The sequence below is a fragment of the Eleutherodactylus coqui genome, chromosome 2 (genome assembly GCF_035609145.1).
Source record: "Eleutherodactylus coqui strain aEleCoq1 chromosome 2, aEleCoq1.hap1, whole genome shotgun sequence".
Taxonomy (NCBI): Eukaryota; Metazoa; Chordata; class Amphibia; order Anura; family Eleutherodactylidae; genus Eleutherodactylus; species Eleutherodactylus coqui.
In genome coordinates, this window is record NC_089838.1 from 315,859,436 (window position 1) to 315,881,529 (window position 22,094).

General features: G+C 48.8%; 1 protein-coding gene across 2 annotated transcripts; it reads left to right on the forward strand.

Annotated features, from left to right (window-relative positions):
• The first annotated feature begins 7,331 nt into the window (after positions 1-7,331).
• ZNF653 (zinc finger protein 653) lies at positions 7,332-21,654 on the forward strand. Of its 2 annotated transcripts, none has more exons than XM_066593650.1 (9): positions 7,332-7,656; positions 12,326-12,369; positions 12,650-12,847; positions 13,030-13,461; positions 14,975-15,158; positions 15,689-15,800; positions 17,038-17,152; positions 17,225-17,324; positions 19,219-21,654. In XM_066593650.1, exons 1-9 carry the CDS (start codon positions 7,379-7,381, stop codon positions 19,394-19,396), a joined length of 1,641 nt encoding a protein of 546 aa, XP_066449747.1. In that variant the 5' UTR covers positions 7,332-7,378; the 3' UTR covers positions 19,397-21,654. The 2 variants fall into 2 exon arrangements, with proteins under 2 accessions (XP_066449747.1, XP_066449748.1); XM_066593651.1 differs by having other exon boundaries at positions 7,333-7,509.
• The last annotated feature ends 440 nt before the right edge of the window (positions 21,655-22,094 follow it).

Genomic DNA, 22,094 nt, shown 5'->3' on the forward strand with positions numbered 1-22,094 from the left:
CCGTCCACTCCTCAACCTGCAGCTGCAGCCGTCCACACCACGATCCGCAGCTGCGGCCGTCCACACCACGATCCGCAGCTGCGGCCGTCCACACCACGATCCGCAGCTGCGGCCGTCCACACCACGATCCGCAGCTGCGGCCGTCCACACCACGATCCGCAGCTGTGGCTGCCCACACCACAATCTGCAGGTCTAACTGCGGATTATGATGCAGAATTGCAGGCAGGTTTTCAGCCATTTTCAGTTCCGCATCCCAAACTGCAGAATATACTGCAGCTCGTGGCAAGTCGGGCGCCTATTCCGTCCTGTGTCAAGGGCCCTTTAAGAATCCTTGAAGATCTCTCACAAGGACAGGACGTCCTTGATGACAGTACTCCAAGAAGCAAGAATTGGATGGATTGCTGGTGTTAACCCTACGATCCCCACAACTATTTACTTCCTGAGATTCATGAAATTCTTTATGGCCACCGTATCATATCTGAATCTAACAACGTGTGTGACGAACCATTGTGGCGATTCGCAGGGATTACCGCAGACAGGTATTTGTAGACGATCTACAAGAACCAGCGGCTCGGGCTACTATCACACAGAGGAGACACTCCGCACAGAAATGGAATCGGCAGGATTATACTAATTATACGGAAATAATTCCCCCAAGTGCAGCCACTCCAATCAGTAAATAGAAGCTGTTACAACCCCAATCACCCCCAAGGTGCTGTACATTAATGGCCGCTAAAAAAAAGAATTGCCAACCTGGCAACAACCCAACAGGCGTTACACTCCGCCAGCCCGCTGCCCAGCCTGGGTGAGGGAATAGCCTGCTAGGATGCTGGTGGCCCAGAGGCCAATAGGGCCACACTATGAATGCTAGGGCTACAATGGGGGACAGAATTACTACTGGGGCCACTATTATTACTCGGGTCACCATGGGGGTCACTATTACTACTGAGGTCACTAACAGCGGCACTATTATTACTTGAATCACTATCAGGGTCACTATTATTATTTAGACAACTATGGGGGTCACTATTACTACTAAGGGCCACTAATGGGATAACTGTAACTACTGGGGTCAGTAAGGGGATCACTATTACTACTGGGGCCACTAACAGGAGCTTTATTATTACTGGGGCCACTAACGGCGGTACAATTACTGCAGGGGACATTATTACTACTGAGGCCATTATGGGGGGTCACTATTACTATTGGGGCCACTAAAGCCATTAAGGCGGACACTTACTATTATGTCCACTACTGGGGGAACTATTACTGTGCCACTCCTGACAAGTCTCTATGGTTATAATTAGAGATGAGCGAACGTGCTCGGCCACGCCCCTTTTCCGCCCGAATACCGCGATTTCCAAGTACTTCCGTACTCGGGCGAAAAAATTTGGGGGGCGCCGTGGCGGCACGGGGGGTAGCAGTGGGGAGTGGGGGGGGGGGAGGGAGAGAGAGAGGGCTCCCCCCTGTTCCCCGCTGCTACCCCCCGCACCGCCACGCCTCTCCCCGCCCCCCGGCGCCCCCCGAATCTTTTCACCCGAGTACTGAAGTACTCGAAAATGGCGGTACTCGGGTGCGTAAGTACTCGAAACGAGTACGTTCGCTCATCTCTAGTTATAATACATGTTGGGTATCCTGTGTATTGGCACTTTCAGTCCCCGTAAAATGAGTGTTTTTTTTGCCGGGGGGCGCCATTTCAAACTTTTCCTCAGGCAGCAAAAAAGCTTGGGGCCCCCCAGTGGGAGATAACAAGTGTCATTGTATAGAGTTGGCTGAAGAGGAGACACAAATTAGATAAAACTTTCTGACAGTCAGGGTGATCAATGAGTGGAACAGGTTACCATGGGAGGTGGTGAGTTCTCCTTCAAGGGAAGCGTTCAAACAAAGGCTGGACAGACATCTGTCTGGGATGACTTAGTGATCCTGCACTGAGCAGGGGGTTGGACCCGATGACCCTGGAGGTCCCTTCCAACGCTACCCTTCTAGGATTCTATGGTGTTGACTATCTTTGACAGCCAACACCCAACCACAACAGTAAGCATTGGAGAAAAAACTCTGATCCCTGCCATTAACCCCTTAGACATCACTGTTAGTTCTGCCTGTGGCATTTAAAAGCGGTTGTCCAGGACTTTAACTATTGATGACCTATCCTCAGAATACCTCATCAATAGCTGATCAGCGGGGACCACTGCTTGGGATCCCTGCCAATTAGTTGATTGCCAGGCCCTTGTCAGTGCATAGAGCACTGGAAGCAAATAGCACTGTCCATACTGCGGTGGCCCCATTTGGAACTGCAGGCACAGATCCTATTGAATTGCTACCAGTGCTGTCCACATTGACAGACAGGTTGGCGATCAATTGATCAGCAGGGATCTCAAGTGGTAGACCCCCGCCCAGCAACCATTGATGACCTATTCTGAGGATAGGTCATCAATAGTAAAAATTCTGGACAACCCCAGCCAGCCAGGGCACAATAGAATGCCGGCAAAACTGCAATGCTAAATCTGTATGTGCTCAGACAATCAGCAGTCCCCTATGGGAGTAGAAAAAAGTAAAGATTAGATCAATACACTTATTTTAACTATTAGTAAATGTAAGGGCTCCCACACACTAGCATTTTTTTAACACTGCGATATCGCTGCTTTCTTTTAATGCAAATGTCAATGGGATTGCTAATGTTAAAAACGCACAAAAATCGCAGAAGCGCAAACTTGTGATGCGTTTTTTAACATTAGAAAGTCCCATTGACAATCGCGTTAAAAGAACACAAGTGGGTGGGACCCTCAAACATATGAAAAGGTTTAGCAAACACCCGCCGCCCCCTTTTCTTAGTCGCTGCATCAAAAAATTGCTGCATCCATACAAGTCGAATTTATTAAAATATCCCATTATTTAAGCAGCGCAAAAAACATCAGCAGAAGAAGAAATGCGCAGCGCCAGGACTGCAGTCTACAGGTCCCGCCGTCACCAAGGAAAAAACGGAATACAAAGCTATCAAAAACTCATGTGTGTCTCACAAGGAGCCAAGAAAAAGCATTGGTCGACCCCACGAAGACATGAGCAACAGGGAGAGGAAAACCCATGAGGGTCAGAAGACGGCGACGGGAAGAGGTCGGGGGGGTTTGTTTTTCTTAAAGTATTTTATTGAGTGATAAAACAGTAAAAAAAATCCACATTTGGTCTCGCCGTAATCGTTCTGACCCACAGGAAAAAGAGAAGACGCCATTTTTAAAACATCATGAACTCATATTGTATGAGCAGCAATGGCGTATCATACATTATATGAGCGGCAATGGCGCGTCATCCTTCACAGATATAGATATAAAATATATTTACTTTTATTAAATTATTTTAAAAGACACGGGCTTACACTGACACTAACAAACATAAATCGAGACGAAACAAAGAAAACCAAAGAAATGAAAAACCCTGGTTTGGAATTGAATGGGGAATTCACCACCTCGATAATATGTGGAAACAGGTGTATTAGTCCCTCTTGATGTATTTAGGGATGACCCATATGAATTAATGCGAATACTGCAGGTCGGATCTGTTAATCAGATCCTGCCAGATTCTGCTCAAGCGGGGTGTATATACACCCTTAGGTGATTGGTGGCAAATCACCTATATGGATACACGGTCTTACGGTGAATCCCCAGTTATGCCACAATATTCATTTGCATATTCAAAAGTTTTGGTTTCAGGATCTGGTTATAGTGCACTTGGGTATTTAGTTAACCAGAACCTACAAACAAGCTCTTTGCACCTTGGTAGTGCTGGATCTAACAGCTCAAAGAACGAGCTAGCCGTGGCGTTCGGCAAATAGGAGTCTATGAGCTCACTGTTTGCCGTAGCGCCGTGCAGTAATACTCAAGGAATAGGCTCATGCTCAAAGATAGGCTCGACGCGTTTCCCTATCCGATTTTTTGGATAGTTCCTCAGGAGCAAAAGGTACGTATACCATCAGTTAATATGCAGTCCTTTTTATGTGGACCAATCGTCACCAGGGTCGGTGAACAAATAATTTAACAATATGGTTTTTCCCGGTGGATTCACGGTTTAACCACCAGTTTCTATTAAAGGAATACCGTAAGATACGCTTATAGATTCCTTTTTCTTGCTCGCAATATGCGCAACCAACGAGTCAACACTATCTGTTAGACCGACCAGTGTTCTGGTATAAATGTCGGTACCATTACAGAGTATATCAATTAGTGAGAAAGGTTGGCGCTGAATGACCCTCGATATACATCAGTCACTTTCCAGGGACTTGTCTCGCAGTGAACAATCTCACTTGTGGACCCAGTTTCTGGAAGGTTATTTTACGTCTAAAGGCTCTATCCCCTAACTGTACCTATAAGGGGCTGCATAAGCGAGTCCCCTCTAGGTTTGGACTTGTCCCCTAGTCTGTCAGTGATATAGCTGTTTGTCAGTATATAAACAGCCAGAGTCAATACTCCGTATATCACACAAAGAGTGACTGTTAGTTTAGGAGAGAAGGAAGAGTGAACCCAGGTGGGCAACTTCCAGGGTTGAACCCCAAAAGGTACAGGGAGAGCCTAGATAGAGAGGACAACGACACCCCTAAATAGTCCCATCCACAGTCAGATGGGGCCCGGGTGTGTGACCGAGACGAGGAGAGCAAGAGGTAGTGCCTGCGGCTCTAATGATAGTGTTGACTCGTTGGTTGCGCATATTGCGAGCAAGAAAAAGGAATCTATAACCGTATCTTACGGTATTCCTTTAATAGAAACTGGTGGCTAAACCGTGAATCCACCGGGAAAAACCATATTGTTAAATTATTTGTTCACCGACCCTGGTGACGATTGGTCCACATAAAAAGGACTGCATATTAACTGATGGTATACGTACCTTTTGCTCCTGAGGAACTATCCAAAAAATCGGATAGGGAAACGCGTCGAGCCTATCTTTGAGCATGAGCCTATTCCTTGAGTATTACTGCACGGCGCTACGGCAAACAGTGAGCTCATAGACTCCTATTTGCCGAGCGCCACGGCTAGCTCGTTCTTTGAGCTGTTAGATCCAGCACTACCAAGGTGCAAAGAGCTTGTTTGAAGGTTCTGGTTAACTAAATAGCCAAGTGCACTATAACCAGATCCTGAAACCAAAACTTTTGAATATGCAAATGAATATTGTGGCATAACTGGGGATTCACCGTAAGCCCGTATATCCATATAGGTGATTTGCCACCAATCACCTAAGGGTGTATATACACCCCGTTTGAACAGAATCTGGCAGGATCTGATTAACAGATCCAACCTGCAGTATTCGCATTAATTCATATGGGTCATCCCTAAATACATCAAGAGGGACTAATACACCTGTTTCCACATATTATCGAGGTGGTGAATTCCCCATTCAATTCCAAACCAGGGTTTTTCATTTCTTTGGTTTTCCTTGTTTCGTCTCGATTTATGTTTGTTAGTGTCAGTGTAAGCCCGTGTCTTTTAAAATAATTTAATAAAAGTAAATATATTTTATATCTATATCTGTGAAGGGTTTCTAAGAGAGTTTACATATAGATTTTCATACCACTGTGACTTCCTGCAATGGCGCGTCATATATTATATGAGCGGCAATAGCGTATCATATATTGTATGAGCGGCAATAGCGTATCATATATTGTATGAGCGGCGATGGCGTATCGTACATTATATCAGCGGCGATGGCGTATCATATATTGTATGAGCGGCGATGGCGTATCATATATTGTATGAGCGGCAATAGCGTATCATATATTGTATGAGCGGCGATGGCGTATCGTACATTATATCAGCGGCGATGGCGTATCATATATTGTATGAGCGGCGATGGCGTATCATATATCCTATGAGCGGCGATGGCATATCATATATCCTATGAGCGGCAATAGCGTATCATATATTGTATGAGCGGCGATGGCGTATCATATATCCTATGAGCGGCGACGGTGTATGATATATTGTATGAGCGGCGATGGCGTATCATACATTGTATGAGCTGTGATGGCGTATCATATATCCTATGAGCGGCGATGGCGTATCATACATTGTATGAGCTGTGATGGCGTATCATATATCCTATGAGCGGCGATGGCGTATCATACATTATATGAGCGGCGATGGCGTATCATATATCCTATGAGCGGCGATGGCGTATCATATATCCTATGAGTGGCGATGGCGTATCATATATCCTATGAGTGGCGATGGCGTATCATATATCCTATGAGCGGCGATGGCGTATCATATATCCTATGAGCAGCGATGGCGTATCATACATTGTATGAGCTGTGATGGCGTATCATATATCCTATGAGCGGCGATGGCGTATCATATATTGTATGAGCGGCGATGGCGTATCATATATCCTATGAGCGGCGATGGCGTATCATATATCCTATGAGCGGCGATGGCGTATTATATATTATATGAGCAGCGATGGCGTATCATATATTATATGAGCAGCGATGGCGTATCATATATTGTATGAGCGGCGATGGCGTATCATATATCCTATGAGCGGCGATGGCGTATCATATATCCTATGAGCAGCGATGGCATATCATATATCCTATGAGCGGCGATGGCGTATCATATATTGTATGAGCGGCGATGGCGTATCATATATCCTATGAGCGGCGATGGCGTATCATATATTATATGAACGGTGATGGCGTATCATACATTGTATGAGCGGTGATGGCGTATCATATATTGTATGAGCGGCGATGGCGTATCATATCGTAAGAGCGGCGACGGCGTATCATATATCCTATGAGCGGCGATGGCGTATCATATATCCTATGAGCGGCGATGGCGTATCATACATTATATGAGCGGCGATGACGTATCATATATTATATGAGCAGCGATGACGTATCATATATGATATATTCAGGGCTTAAACAGAGGGACGTGTCCACAATTCCGCTCGCCGCTAGGGAGCCCATGAACTTGCTCAAATACACCAAGGTAAAGAAGCCCTCAAGGGGACACTTTTAATACAGGGGCCACTATTAGTAGTGAGGTCCCACTATTACTATTGGGGCCACTGTGTGGATGCACAGCCTAACAGTAAGACCGCCCTTGTTGCCCCTAGCAACCAATCACAGAGCGGCTCTCATTTTCCACGGCAGTATAAGAGATGCCAGCTGTGCTCTGATTGGTTGCTGCGGCCACAGGTCTGGCGGTCTTCCTCTCAGCTAGCTGTGATACACGAGGCCATACTGCTTGCTCCTAGCCACCACCGCAGTCAGTGCGGCCTGTAGTCCTGTGTTTCTCCTTCCCTCTTATCCCCCATCAGCCCTCTCTCTGTGCCGCGCTGTCTGTGTCAATAAAGTTGATTGAACTTCCGCGGTGACGTCGGCAGGGGTAAGATGGCGGCGCCGTTGGTTGAGACTCCCGGTTCAGAGGAGGAAGAAGACGACGAGCTCGGGAGGAAGGTTCGGGGGAGGCCGCGGCTCAACGACATGGACCGAGTGCGGCGGCGGCTGGAGTCCCGGAAGAAGTACGACTGCCGGCGGGTGTACCTGGGAGAAGCGCACGGAGCCTGGGTGCTGAGGAGGGACCGGGGCGGCGGGGACAGCGGCGGGGAGGCCTGGAGTGACGCCCGGCTGGCCGCCCACCTGCTGGCGCTAGAGACGGGAGGCCAAGGGTGAGCCGGGAGCACTTACTGTTATCTCTGCTGTGGACTACAACTCCCAGCGTGCCCGCGCAGCCTCACACCGGCAGGGCATGCTGGGAGTTGTAGTCTTACAGCAGCTGGGGGCGGCGCTGGCTGCTTCTCCAGAGGGGGTTGTGTTCCTCAATTGAAGCACCGGTAATAATTCCGAATTACTGGACTGTGGGGAGGCGGAGCCTTCTGATCGTCCACACGGCGCTGACTGTGGGGAGGCGGAGCCTTCTGATCGTCCACATGGCGCTGACTGTGGGGAGGCGGAGCCTTCTGATCGTCCGCATGGCGCTGACTGTGGGGAGGCGGAGCCTTCTGATCGTCCACGCGGCGCTGACTGTGGGGAGGCGGAGCCTTCTGATCGTCCACGCGGCGCTGACTGCGGGGAGGCGGAGCCTTCTGATCGTCCACGCGGCGCTGACTGTGGGGAGGCGGAGCCTTCTGATCGTCCACGCGGCGCTGACTGCGGGGAGGCGGAGCCTTCTGATCGTCCACGCGGCGCTGACTGTGGGGAGGCGGAGCCTTCTGATCGTCCACATGGCGCTGACGTGTTGCGGATTTTGCGAATCTGCACTAAAGTCGATGACAAAATCTAACTAGCGACATGTAACGCGGAGCAAAAGTACGTTCATACGTAGCGAAAATGGCGCTGACTCTCCGCAACGGAAAATCTCCGAACCAAAATCTGCACCGTTTTTCGCGTTAAGAGCAGCTTCAAAATGTTTCCGTCCGTACCTTCAGGTCATCGTCACGTGGGGGAATTCGCCGCAGAATTTTCAGTGTAAATCCCGCTTGTAAAAACCGCGCCGGAATCCGCAGCTTTTTGCCACGTATTTTGGTGCCGCTCCGCACGTGGATTTATCGCTGTCCGTGGGCAAAATCTGTGCGCCGTATTCTGGCGCGTCACTCCGGACCTTATTGATGCGGAAATGTTCCTTTCCGCATCGTCGTTCTGCACGTGGATTTTGCCCGTTGACGGTCACTTTGGCGCGGATCCACAACAAAAAATAACGCTGTAAAAAGCCGCAGACCTTGAAGCCGTTTTTAGACGCAGAAATCGCGTGGAAGATTCCGCGTTTAGACGCCCCGCCGGGGAACGTTCAGACCGCAGAATCCAACTTGGCGATTTCCACGTGTTTCCGCCTCCACCAGACGCCGCAGCAGTGTGCGCCGCGCCGCAGGATTGACGACAGAATCTTCCACCCTAATTCCTCATCTAAAAACCACAGCAAAATCTGTCTTGTTCCCGTCGATCCGCGGCCCTTCAACGGGCAAAACCCGCATTTGGGATTCCGACACCGTCTGAAGAAGAGACGTCGCTACTTGATGCGCTAACGCGATTTACTGCATCAATAAATCCCCACCCTAATTTTGCCCATTGAAGAGGGTGTTGGATGTCTGGAGGTACCAGATGTGGTATATGGGGGGTAGGTCTGGATGCACAGTGGCACAGGCCCATTGAGAGTGCCTGGTGTGGGTGGCACAGGTCCGGTGAGGGCATGGGGTGAGGGGGGGGGGGGGGCATGGTTCTAATTAGAGCATCCAGGCTCTGTTGTGGGGGTGCAGTTGTATTGAAGGTGCCACATGTGAAGGGAGGAAGAGGACGCCTATGTTAAGGGAGCCGGATGAAACCCAGTGTGTGTAAGGCATAAAAAAAGACACCCATCCATCCAGGTCGGCCTATTACCCCCAATGTTGATCCAGAGAAAGCAAAAACCCCCAATGAGGTAGAAGACAGTTTTCCTCGTTTTAGGGGCAAAAAATTCCTTCTGGACTCCAATCTGGCCATCGCCGCCCCTTCTGAAGTAATGAGCCATATATAATATTGTATCACTCAAGAAAGGTGTTTGGACCCTCTTGTACTCTTAGTGGGTTCGACCATCACCACGTCCTCAGGCACAGAGCTCCACAGTCCAATGACCAACTATGGGATTGACAAGACAACTGTCAGGTGGATTCACAACTGGCTGAGTGATCGTACTCAAAGAGTGGTCATAAATGGCTGCACATCCAAGTGGAAGAATGTATGAAGTGGAGTACCACAAGGCTCTGTCCTGGGCCCAGTGCTGGTCAACATTTTTATAAATGATCTGGAGGAGGGAATTGAGGGGAAACTGATCAAATTTGCCGACGACACAAATCTAGGAGGGATAGCTAACACTAGGGAAGAGAGGGAGAGTATTCAAAAAGATCTAGAAAAGCTTGAACAGTGGGCGGCGACTAACAGAATGGTATTTAACAAGCAGAAATGCAAAGTCCTACAGCTGGGCAAAAAAATTGAGGAAAGCCCATACAGAATGGGAGGAATTGGGCTAAGCAGGAGCACATGTGAAATAGATGGGTAATACTAATAGATCACAGACTGAACATGAGTCAACAATGTGATGCAGCAGCAAAAAAGGCAAACACAATTCTGGGATGTACTAAGAGAAGCATAGAGTCTAGTTCACCTGAGGTCATTGTCTCCCTCTACTCTTCCTTAGTCAGACCTCATCTGGAATACTGTGTCCAGTTCTGGGCACCCCAAAGTAAAAAAGAAAACAAAAAAAAAACGTGGGTCGGCTGCAGAGGACCGGGTTGGATTCTGCATGTGGGAGCCCGCAGTCAAATCTGACCCGTGTGTACCTGCCTTTTCTTCTTTTCTGTACTGCGGATGGTTCGCACGGCTCGCCTCAGACATGCAAAGTACAGCCTTTTGTTTTGTTCTTCCCTGTTTTTCCCACGCCGGCACTAGGCGATGACGCGGGTACCCATGACCTTTCCACACTGTCATTGCAGAAGAGCCGCGAGTCGGACGGCTTTTATTGAGTTCAATGGAAGCCATCCGTGCGGAATCCACGCTAAAATAGAGTATGCTGCGATTCTTTTTCTATTCAAGTGAAAAATCAGAAATTGATTTCCGCTCTTGTGCCGGAAAGAAACGCTTTTCCGTAGCGTGCCCATATGGTATGTAATGCAGAATCCAGAGGCGGACGCCCACTGTGGATTCTGCAATTCAAAGCCGTCTGTGCACAGCCGGCCACAGACAAACTGAAGCAAGTTCAGAGAAGAGTTACCAAGATGGTGAGCGGTCTGCAAATCATGTCCTATGAGGAACGGTTAGAGGAACTGGGAGTGTTTAGCTTGCAAAAAATAGGCTGAGAGAAGACTTAATAGCGGTCTACAACTATCTGAAGGGCTGTCACAGTGCAGAGGGATCAGCCCTATTCTCATCTGTACAAGGAAAGACTAGAAGCAATGGGATGAAACTGAAAGGGAGGAGACACAAATTAGATATTAGACAGTAAGGGGATCAATGAGTGGAACAGGTTACCACAGGAGGTGGTGAGTTCTCCTTCAATGGAAGTGTTCAAACAGAGGCTGGACAGACGTCTGTCTGGGATGATTTAGTGATCCTGCACTGAGCAGGGGGTCGGACCAGATGAGCCTGGAGGGCCTTCCAACCATTCTAGGATTCTAGTCTCACCACTCTTACAGTAAAGAACCCCCTTCTATGTTGCTGTAGAAACCTTTCCCCTAGAGTTAGAAAGCGCCCCCATGTGACAGTCCTGGGTATAAATAGATGATATTGTCCCCTGATATATTATACATAGTTATTAGGTCGCCCCTCAGACGGCTTTTTTTTGTTTTTTTTTTTTCAATTTATTGATTTGTCTTTTCAAAACTTAAACCCCAGTTTTGATGACCCCTCTGGGTGTTGTAGTCCGCCCATTACATTAGTTGCCCCCTTTGTACCCGCTCAAGCTCTGATATGTCCTTCTTGAGTTCCGGTGCATAAATCTGTCCACAATATTCCATGTGTGGTCTGACCAGTGACTTGTAGAGAGGAGGAACAATATTCTCACCATGTGCCCCAAGACCTCTTCTGATGCCCCCATGATCCTATTTGCCTTGGCGGCAGCTGCCTGACACTGGTTGCACTAACTAAGATCCCCAAGTCCTTCTCCATGTCAGTGTCCCCAGGGGTTTCCCATTTCGTGTGTAATGGTGACATGGATTTCCTGCCCGTGTGCAGTACCTTCTATTTATCAGAGTTACACCTCGTCTGCCCCCAACTCATCCAGATGCATGTATAACCGCATACAGATCTCTATGTAACCACATTCTGTCCTCTTGTGTTAATTACACCGTGTAGGAGGGAAACCGGGGCGACGGAGCCGGACATGTGGGGGGCGCAAGTCTGTTCGGGCAGCTGAACACTTGGGCCGAAGGGAGGTGCTGTTAATGGAGCCGGACCTGTGGGGGAGAAAGGGGACCGGTCCGTAGAGGGAGGGGGTCACGTGGGGTGAAGGGGGGTCCATTGAAGGCATGGGATGTGTGGTGGGGGGGACATGCAGGTATATGGAGTTGTCCGGATGGATTGGGGCCTCTAGGAGTGTAGATATATTCTATATGTGAGCTATAAAACCACCTTGACAATTGCTCCTTCTAGTGCTCACACGCTGTTTTACCAGTATGGTGATGGGATGTCCTGAGATCTGACTGCTGAGACCCTCAGTGATTGCGATCCATCAGTGTATATATGTTTATATAGTCATACAACATGTATGATCGTGCAGTAATATCCATGTAATACTACAGTTATTACGCCTGCAGATGTGATATATATGGTTGGTGACGTTACTTACTGTGCTCTTCTTTTGTATTGCAGGAAGACTGACGGTGACATCCAGCCCAACCCGCCACGCCGGACAAGTATGTGATTTTTCCCTCTCCCTCGAGAACTACAGCTCCCAGCATACCTTATAGTACATTATGATACCTGTAGTGTAGACGCCTACCCTGCTAATATCAGATTAAGTGGGCTGATCATGATATATTTTGGAGGTCTGTTGTTGGTGACCCTCTCTAAATGCCCATTTCCCACCGCTGCCAGGGAGATACTCTGGGTAATGGGGGTGAGGGGTCCGGATCTGTTCCCTGCAGATGGGCAGACACTCTGGCACAGGCAGCTCACAGTCTCGTCTCTTTGCAGGACAGAAGCGCTGTGTGAACAGTCTGCTCAGCCTAATGACCTGGTACTCCGACCACAAGAGTCACTGTCCTCATGAGCCTGCCCTCTCTGAGCTCGATTCTAGTCACCACCTCTATACCACTGCAGTGTGGCAGTGCCACGCTGGGCACCACTTCTTTCAAGATCTTCGGTGCCCACTGAAAACACTAAATTACAAAGGTAAGAAGTCCATATTGTGGAACGCTGTGTACAGATCACCCTCTTGGGGACAACCGGAAGCTGAGATCTAATCGGCTCTGCACTGATGACCGGGTCGATCAGAGCTGCATTGTAAAGAATGGGGGAGTGGATCGTAGACTTGCTTCAGTCCTTGAATCCCATGTCTGGATCCTTCTTTGCAGTGTGTGATGATGAAGTAAGCTCCGATGATTCCTCCTCCAGACCGGCACCCGTCATCCAAGTCTCAGAGATATGTGACGAGTCGGATCAGCCGATCCATACCCTGTACTCCGAAAGCATGACGGAAGGAGAAGAGCAGTGCACTGAGGAAAGCGAGACGGTGGTGTGTGTCCCCATGGGGCCCGGAGCAGAGGGTCTCTTTGAAGGAGTGTCCCAGGAAGCACTAGGGCAGGTGGTAGCTGCTGCCAACTGTCCCTCCCAGGTCATTATCATTGCTGGTCCTGGATACGAGGCATTGGCAGCAGAAGGGATCCAGCTGGATGTCAGCGGAGGAGGCAGCGATGATGAGGGTGCGTGTACAACCCTGGAGGCGGTGACCGAGTTCACTCAGACGGAGATTGGGGATGACGACGACAGTGAAGGGGGGCTAACAGGTAACGGGGTGCCTTTTGGAAACTGTCAACAAGCTGGTCGTTAAATGCACTCCTGAGGCCGCTTCACACAGACTGTATATGCTGCAGAATCGCCACATATACATTCCACTTACTGTAGAAATTCTGCAGCATTTCCAGTACAAGACGTGTGAAGGAGCGGAAAACATCCACATTCTCTATGGTGACTCTGTGAGTCGCCAGACCTCACCGGGGGGTTCACTATCTGGCTTGTAAATCCTAAATTGTTAAACAATGTCAGGAATGTTCGGGAACTACAACCTCCTCTGACATAAATCGGGGTTAGTTGTCATTTAGGCTGCCTACACACGAGTGAGCGGGATATCCGGCCTGGGGCTCGCCAACGTGCGTTTTCACGATGATGCACGGCATTTTCCTGGCGCCTCCCCATCACTTCAGTAAGGTAGTGATCATCCGGCGCGTTAAACGATTTGGCAAGTGATTCCCATTGTTTGCAGTGTGAACCTCCCTGTGTCGAAAAGAATGGGCGATGCATTCCGAGGAGCGTTAAAAGATGGGACGTGCCCGCACTGCGATGCGTATGACTCCATTGCAAAGAATGAGGTTCATAGTCATGCAAGATTTGTGAGTCTCGAATGGTTTCTCGGCCGTGTGAAGCGGCCTTATCATATGGGGGCATCACGGTCTGCGTTGCCCTGTGTCTGGGATTTCGGCTATCTATACATAAGTCGGGGCTAATTAGCAGGAACACGTGTTTGTCAGATAGCAAAAAACATTCCAACAGGCGCTTATAAGAGTCTCCTCTGAGCAACAACTTCTGGGGCTGCTGCCAAAAACCAAAGTATTCAAGGACCTATTACACAGAATAGGAGGCAGTACCCAAAAGGAGCAGGATCGTCGTCTGGTGGGCGGGCATTATCAGAACAGGCTTCTGTTACTAGGTGTTTGTCTGCGGCGGTACGCCGGCCGATGATGTTAGGGAAGGTTGCGTTCGGCTCCAGTGAGTTTTCTTTTTCAACCAGTTGTTCAGTTCTTCGTGATTGCTGATTCAGACGAACACCGTGCAGCGGTAAGAAAACGCATGGAGTGAGATCAGGTGGGCATGGAGGGTGAGGGAAGGGTGTCATACCGGTTTTCATTAAAAATCAACCCGTAGCTCCGCCCCGTCACGTGTGCCGATTCCAGCCTCCTGATTGGCTGGAATCGGCACACGTGACGGGGCGGAGCTACACGATGACGTGTAGAAGGGGCGGAGCCAGAACGCCGCTACTGCCGGACAGACCCGAAGGCAGAAGACCCTTCCGCGCAAGCGCGTCTAATCGGGCGATTAGACGCTGAAGTTAGACGGAACCGCCAGCGCAGGGAAGGTAAGTGAATAACTTCTGTATGGCTCATATTTAATGCACGATGTATATTACAAAGTGCATTAATATGGCCATACATAAGTGCTTAACCCCACTTGCTTTCGCGAGACAACCCCTTTAACCCCAGCACAGGGTGACATAAACATGTATGTTGTCCCTCTTTCACCTAGAGGAGAACGCGCTCTACACCTTGCAAGCTGAGGAGTCGGAGCTGGTGGAAGCCGAGAGTGTCATACTTCATTCCCCGTTATCTGATCCTGCTTCCATGGAAGAAGGATCGATCGGCCCAGTCATCCTGGAGAGCGGCAAGTACCAAGTGGAGCCTGTGCAGCGGGTCATCAAGGAACCCGAGAAGTGAGTGTGCCGTCGGAAGGTGACATACCCCTGCTTGGGCTATGAGGAGGGAGTTACAACAGGTTAGAATAATCATGGCTGCTTTCTACCAAAAACAGCGCTGCTCTTGACCGTAGGTTGTGTGCAGTACTGCAGCCAGACTCGTTCATTTGGACGATACAAGAGTCGGGCTGTTTATGGAAGAAAGCGGCCATGTTTTTTCTAATCTGATACAACCTGCTTAAAGGAGAACTTCTCCAAAAATGCTGAACACTCCACCTTGGGCAGAGGGTCCGGTGTTGTACATGCCTCCTGACTCTAGTGACTGGTGTCAGATCTCAGTGCTGTCCACCGTTGCAATGTTTGCAGGATGCAGGACCCTCCTCTACTTTAGTCATGTGTTGGCAAGTGATCACAGGGGGCAGCTGTAATTACTGTTCAGATGATGGCTGGATTGCCCCTGTGCAGACAGCAGTGAAGGGACCGTTACTAGCTATATTTTTCTAATGGGCGTAGAGCTTCTGTAACCGCTATGGTTTGCGTTCTTACAGGAAGAGGAACCGTCGCTCTCGGGGGGTCACCGATGCTGATGGGGTGCCGGAGATGTTCCACTGCCCATATGAGGGGTGCCCTCAGGTCTATACTGCTCTCAACAGCTTCCAGGTATGTATGCTCCATGTGTGGTTGTCGTCTTCAGGTCAAATCCACATGGCTGATATTCCTGTGTGAGGTCCGTCCGATTGTGATATGAATGAAACTCGCACAGGAAAAGCCATTCTTTTGGATAGGTTCATGCACATCACCCTTCATGTGCTTGTGAGTGCGATGCAATTTTTTTTTTCCCTTGGTCCCATAGAAAATAATGGGCAATCTCCACTCGCGTTGAAATTGCAAGTGCAGCGATGCAATGCGCTTTTCTCACGCACTTGCATTAAAAAAAATCACAGATTTGCAAGTGTGATATTGGACCGCCTCTCTTGGTGTATTGAGATTATAACAACGTTATGGAGGGCTACGAATATGTTATAAAAGTGATCGGAGTCCCGTGACTCCCTTCTTCATATTGCACCTTTGGACCTTTCCAATCAGATATTTGACATATCTGTAACGGCGGAGATCAGAACCACCTCTGTCCTCTACTGGTAAATGTTTTAAATGCTTCAACCAACACTGATGGAGGCATTTAAAGGGAGAGACCCGGGGAAAGGGGAATCCCTCTGACTAGATCAGACCCATCTCTTGTATAGACAGATAGCCCAGGGTCTTATCGTAAAGCCCAAATAATAAACACGCATCTGGTATACACGAATGGTCTGTACAATACATGTATGGCCTCATTTATGATGATCGATGTATTATAAGTAGCAGAACATGGCACATGCATAAAGTACGGCTGCCTGTCCACCAGCGGTTTTGCATTGCGTTCCCCATGGCGATAATTCGGCTGCAGGGAACGCAGTGCACGCTTTTCATAGCGTTGCTATGGAATGTCCAGTCCCCCCTGTCCATGAGCGGAGAATCATAGCGATTCTCCGCTCGCGGCTGTCAAATCGCAGCATGCTGCAAATTGCCGTAATTCTCTGCGGTGAGCCCATCCGTCAGCTGGCTCCTCCTGCAGCGGCGATCTGCTGCAGGATATCGCAACGCCCGTGGAATGGCAGCCTACAACTCATCCTTCAAAAAACAAAAGCCTTGTACAGCTACATCCTGCAAAAAAAAAAGTGGACTATTGGAGTGCAAAGAGGTGAAATATGAAAGCGTTGTGGTCCTCCCGGCGGTCACGTCCTCCCGGCGGTCACGTCCTCCCGGCGGTCACGTCCTCCCGGCGGTCACGTCCTCCCGGCGGTCGCGTCCTCCCGGCGGTATAATGGTAAATGATGCTGATTTTCTCTCTTTTTAGAATCATGTGAATTTAGTTCACAGAAAAGGTAGAACCAAAGTTTGCCCTGAAGCCGGCTGCGGGAAAAAGTTCTACCTGACGAACCACCTGCGCCGCCATATGATCATACACACAGGTATAGACCGGCACTGGGTGCAGAGATGCTGGAGCCGGGGACATGCTCTAACCTCTTCCTCCCTCTCTACAGGCGTCCGTGAATTCATCTGTGAGACTTGTGGCAAATCATTCAAAAGGAAAAGTCACTTAGAAGTCCATAGGAGAACACACACCGGGGAGACCCCCCTACAGTAAGAGAGCCTTCTGGGTATAGTCCAGACCTGCATGCATTGTATTACTTCTGATCAGTTGGTGTGTAAGCCGGGATCATGTGCTGGTCAATAGTACATTGGGTACAGGGGGGGGAGAGAACGCCTCCAGTCTTTGTATTCATCACTCTAACATACTTTTTGTATTATCTCACGGTTTTCAAGATCGCTGCTTGTAATCGGTGCATGGAATGATTCTGCGGGTCCCCTTACAGGATGGCAGAATCATCCTTTACAAGGCGTTTCTGAGAGCCTCAAAAAAAGATGGGCTGCTGATGGCAAAAAGGAACAAGCTGCACTAGGTTGACAAAAGTGTTGGAACTAGAGATGAGCGAGTATACTCGCTAAGGCACATTGCTCGAGCGAGTAGTGCCTTAGCCGAGTATCTCCCCGCTCGTCTCTAAAGATTCGGGGGCCGCCGCGGGTGACAGGTGAGCTGCGGGTGACAGGTGAGTTGCGGCGGGGAGAGAGAGATCTCCCCTCCGTTCCTCCCCGCCGGCTCATCGACTCTTTAGAGGCGAGCGGGGAGATACTCGGCTAAGGCACTACTCGCTCAAGTAAAGTGCCTTAGCGAGTATACGCGCTCATGTCTAGTTGGGACACATAGAAGATGATGACATATTATTCACATTTTTCATTCCGCTGTTAGGCCACCTTGGACCCAATGACTGTAACCCTCCTAGGAGCGCTTCCCGCCATATTTCAATAGATGGGTGGAGGGATTTGCCTCCATGCCTCCAGGAGAGCTTCGGCTAGTGATGTGGGGGGTGGTGGGTGTTTTGCTCATGCACAGTTACTGCGTTCTAGTTTGTCCTAGAGATGCTTGGTGGGATTGCGATCGGCACTTTGGGCTGGCCGTAACTTTGCAGACGATCTGTTCCTCAAACCAAACCTCAACCCTGCGTGCCGTATGATGTGGCGCTCGGTCATGTTGGCAGAGACACGGAGCTGAAAGTTGCAGAATTGTTATACATAGATGCATTTGGGAATCTCCTATATGAATTTTGCTTGGGGGCTAGAAGTGTTTATACAAAGACGCACATCCACTGAAGGGCCACTTTATTAGAGCCCCTAGCCCTTTCACAGGGGGAGCTATGGAAATTAGAGTCATGGTCCCGGAGTGCAGCATAAAGTTATGTGACAAGTTTTCCGTGGGAAGTCCAGTTATCGGAGTGACTTCCTACGTGATCTGGTCATCTTGGCTAGACTTGCCGGGTTCAGGATTTCACTGCCAGCCTCATGGGGTTCTGTGGCACAATGTTAACAGTATACTTAGATTGGCGCGATCAAGGAAAAATATCCAGCAAAAAGGGGATGCTGTGGACGGCAACAACTCATCGCAAAAAGGGGTCAGAGGAGGATGTTAGGAATCGTTCTGATGAACAGGCGCTGTACAGTCAAGAGCAGCCAAATATAACGCTGGCACCCCAATTAATGTGTCAGAACACACAGCTCGCCATCGCTTAGTACAGATTGGCCAGAGCAGCATACAACCAGTTCCGGCGCCATTGTGTCTAACAGAACCATAACGGTGAGACTCCAGCGGGTAAAAGCGCAAAAATTGTATCTCTGAGCAATGGAGAAACATCCAGATTTCTGTTGCACAATCGTGATAAGAGAATTTGGCGCAAGCTGTCTTGAGTCAATGACCCCTTCCTGTCAGCTGGTCAGAACATGTCAGACCTCCATTTAATCTGCAGCGACTCCAAGAAGCTTCCTGTCCGCAGGGGCCGATATTCCTGCACCACGATGAATTGCTGCAGTTTTGAAGGCCAAAGGAGTCCAAAGCTCTTACCAGATGGGGGTCTCTAATAAGGTGGTCCTTCAGTGTACCGTTGCAGTTCATGCTTACATACCCTTCTTTCTCTGCCAACAGGTGTGAAGTTTGCGGCTTCCAGTGCCGGCAGCGGGCATCTCTGAACTGGCACATGAAGAAGCACGGCTCTGTCATCCAGTACAGCTTCTCCTGCGAACAGTGTGGAAAACTCTTTGAGAAACGAGAGAGCGTCAAATTCCACAAGCTGAAGAGTCACCCGGAGGGGAGAGCCACGTGAGGGGGCCGTCCGGGTCACATGATAGTTTTATAAGTAGTGATAGTCTGATGTCCAGCGTCTTAGATTCCACCAGCTGAGCATGGCACCCCGGGAGCCAGGGCTCCTATATTTTTCGGGACCCAGCACAGTAGAACAGGCAGCGCCTCACTCCCTATATAAACACTAGCCAGAGCATTGCTGTCTGTATAGCGGATGCAGCATAAACTATGTAAGTAGCCGCTGCATACCATAAGTGATGTGCCCGCTTTTAGATCTGTTATCACTGCAATCTTGTCCTATTGAATGACGTCCCGCAGCAGACCCTTTCTTTTTTTTTTAAAGGGGATGTTTAAACACTGCAGACCCTTTTTAAAAGGAGGCATCCCTGAGATCATCTGATCTTATCGGGGTGGAAACTGCAGCCTGCAAAGCACGGTTCTCTTGCAGCACCCACTAGAGGGGAAATGTAGCATCACACAGCAGACACTCAAATGCAGTCTTAGCGGGAGCTGCGCTTTCTTCCTTGACTAATGGAGGCCTCTGTGGTGTGCACATAGACGGGGTGGGGAGGTTGACCTGGATGTCATTATTTTTTTTTTTTTTGTCACTGAACCTAATTTTGTATTTGCTTCAGACTGGTAAGGTGCCATAGATAACACCGATCCCATATAAGGCATTACTAATCAATCCATGCAGACATTGGTCTAATATCAGTGCCTGAGGGCCCTTTTAGGTCCAGTCAAAGTTGTATTTGTTTGCGGTAACTGTTCTACTTCTCCAGAAAAGTAACTTTTAAGTTCTTTCAAAACTTATTTCGACATTAGAATTAACAGAACAATGGACATACATTTAAAGGGGAAGTCCAGCGTATGACATCAGTGGTGCAGTGCATGAAGAACTGTCATGGAAGTGGATGCTCTGCTTAAAGGAGGTTTGGTTACTCAAAAGGTTTTACACAAGTGGAAAATGGATTTGGATTTTGTCACAATTTTCCCATTACTGGATGTAATCCACGTTTTACTGCCAATTATGTCTTAGGCCTCTGACAGACTAGCGTTTTTGCAAAAAAATTGACAAAAGTCTGTGTCAGATGCTAAAACGTCTGCCGCATGGACCCCATCCAGCCCCCCGTTATTCAAGGAGGCTGCATACACTGAGGTTTGTTTAGTTTTTTTTTTTTTTTTCTCACACAGACATGGACTGCGTGAAAAAACAAAAAAAAATGCATGGTCTATTGCCCATATTACAGGTGCCAACTGGGAGATGCAAATACCTGTCAATTTGCTGTCTGTCTGTATATTGGACGGCACGCAGACAGGTGTCTGATGGGAGCTGCGCCCAAACCTCTCAGACATGGTGGTGTGTACCCGACCTAACGCTGAGCGATGGTGCAGCCGTACCTAAAGCCTAATAGCCCCTTTTAAAGTAGTTGTCTGGGATTGGTAAAAAATGTCTGCTGTTTTTGGAAACCAGTCCTAGAATGGGCGAATTCCTATGCACACTGGAGGAACATTAATGATATATTCGGGGCCCCTTGACATGTTAAAGCTTCAAAATTTTAATGAAGGCATTAAAAGCAGAATCGCATAACAAATCCCAATGGCAGCTGATCCGTTTCGAAGGATTGGCCGCGCCCTGCGGTTTTGTTGTGTGACTCTCTGCTTCTAATGCTCTCATTGACGTTTTGCCTTCACTCCCGGACGCACTGGATGTTCTCTATCTGCAGCCGCTGACGCCATTTCCATGCACACCCCAGTGAGACCACCTTTACTACCCCTTTAAATATGTCTTCTCTGTCAAACCTTTATGCTGGTTGCACCCTTTCTAATTATGTACCCTCTTGGTATCTCTTCCAAAGCAGAATATTAAAGTTTTAAAATCTTGCATTAAAAACCCTTTCTTTTTAGAGCTTCGCCTTACCTCTGCACCTCCTATGTCTTCCACATACATTGTAGTAGGACTTTGAAATGTATCCTTGGCTTCGGTTCGTTCCCTCCCCACTCTATAGGAAGCATTACCTGAGGGACATTACTCTGCTGTTCGATAAGCGCTTGGCTGCGTCTAGACACATGGCAGCTCTGCGGCACGTCACAGGTAAATACTAGTGGATGATGGGGTTTTCAAACCACACACACCCCTCACCCCGTGGGGTGTAGCTCATGCAGTAAAATCCGCAGCGGACATTCTCCACCACGTCTGGACGCGGCCTTCTGCTTAGTTGTTGCCTGTCTTCTGAGTGCGTTGCATCGTTTCTATTAAAAGATACTGTATTTATTGTACGTCCTCTGTGTTTTCTGCCAGGAGTCTTCAGGATGAACATATAGACCGATCGGCATATTATGTCACTTAAAGGAAAGTGCTGGACTGAATTCTGGAGGTTTCTGCATTATAAGACAAAACATGGCAGGTTGATGTGGGGCAATTGGCAGTCATCCCTGCTCCTCCCGGCCTGCCAGTGACCGTGTTACGTGCTGCTACATAGGCTGCACCCCATGTTCTATTATGTGCTTAATGTGACCGTCTAGTCCTGAACAAAGATGGCTGCAGCGATTCTCTGACTACTGGCCGCACACTGTGTACCAGTATGCATCATTAGGCGAAGACACTATACGGTGCTTTGACTAGCCAGCTGCCCACGTGAGCGGCATTGGCCAATTAAAGTAGTACATATGGTAGTATCTCAGCCTACCCATATATATTAACGTACAGTTGTCAGGTA

Excerpts from the sequence above, each read along its gene's own strand:
- ZNF653 (XM_066593650.1), top strand. The coding sequence starts at position 7,379 with ATGGCGGCGCCGTTGGTTGAGACTCCCGGTTCAGAGGAGGAAGAAGAC. Across the intron at positions 12,848-13,029 it reads GAAAACACTAAATTACAAAG|TGTGTGATGATGAAGTAAGC; the intron begins GTAAGAAGTCCA and ends CCTTCTTTGCAG. Across the intron at positions 13,462-14,974 it reads CAGTGAAGGGGGGCTAACAG|AGGAGAACGCGCTCTACACC; the intron begins GTAACGGGGTGC and ends TCTTTCACCTAG.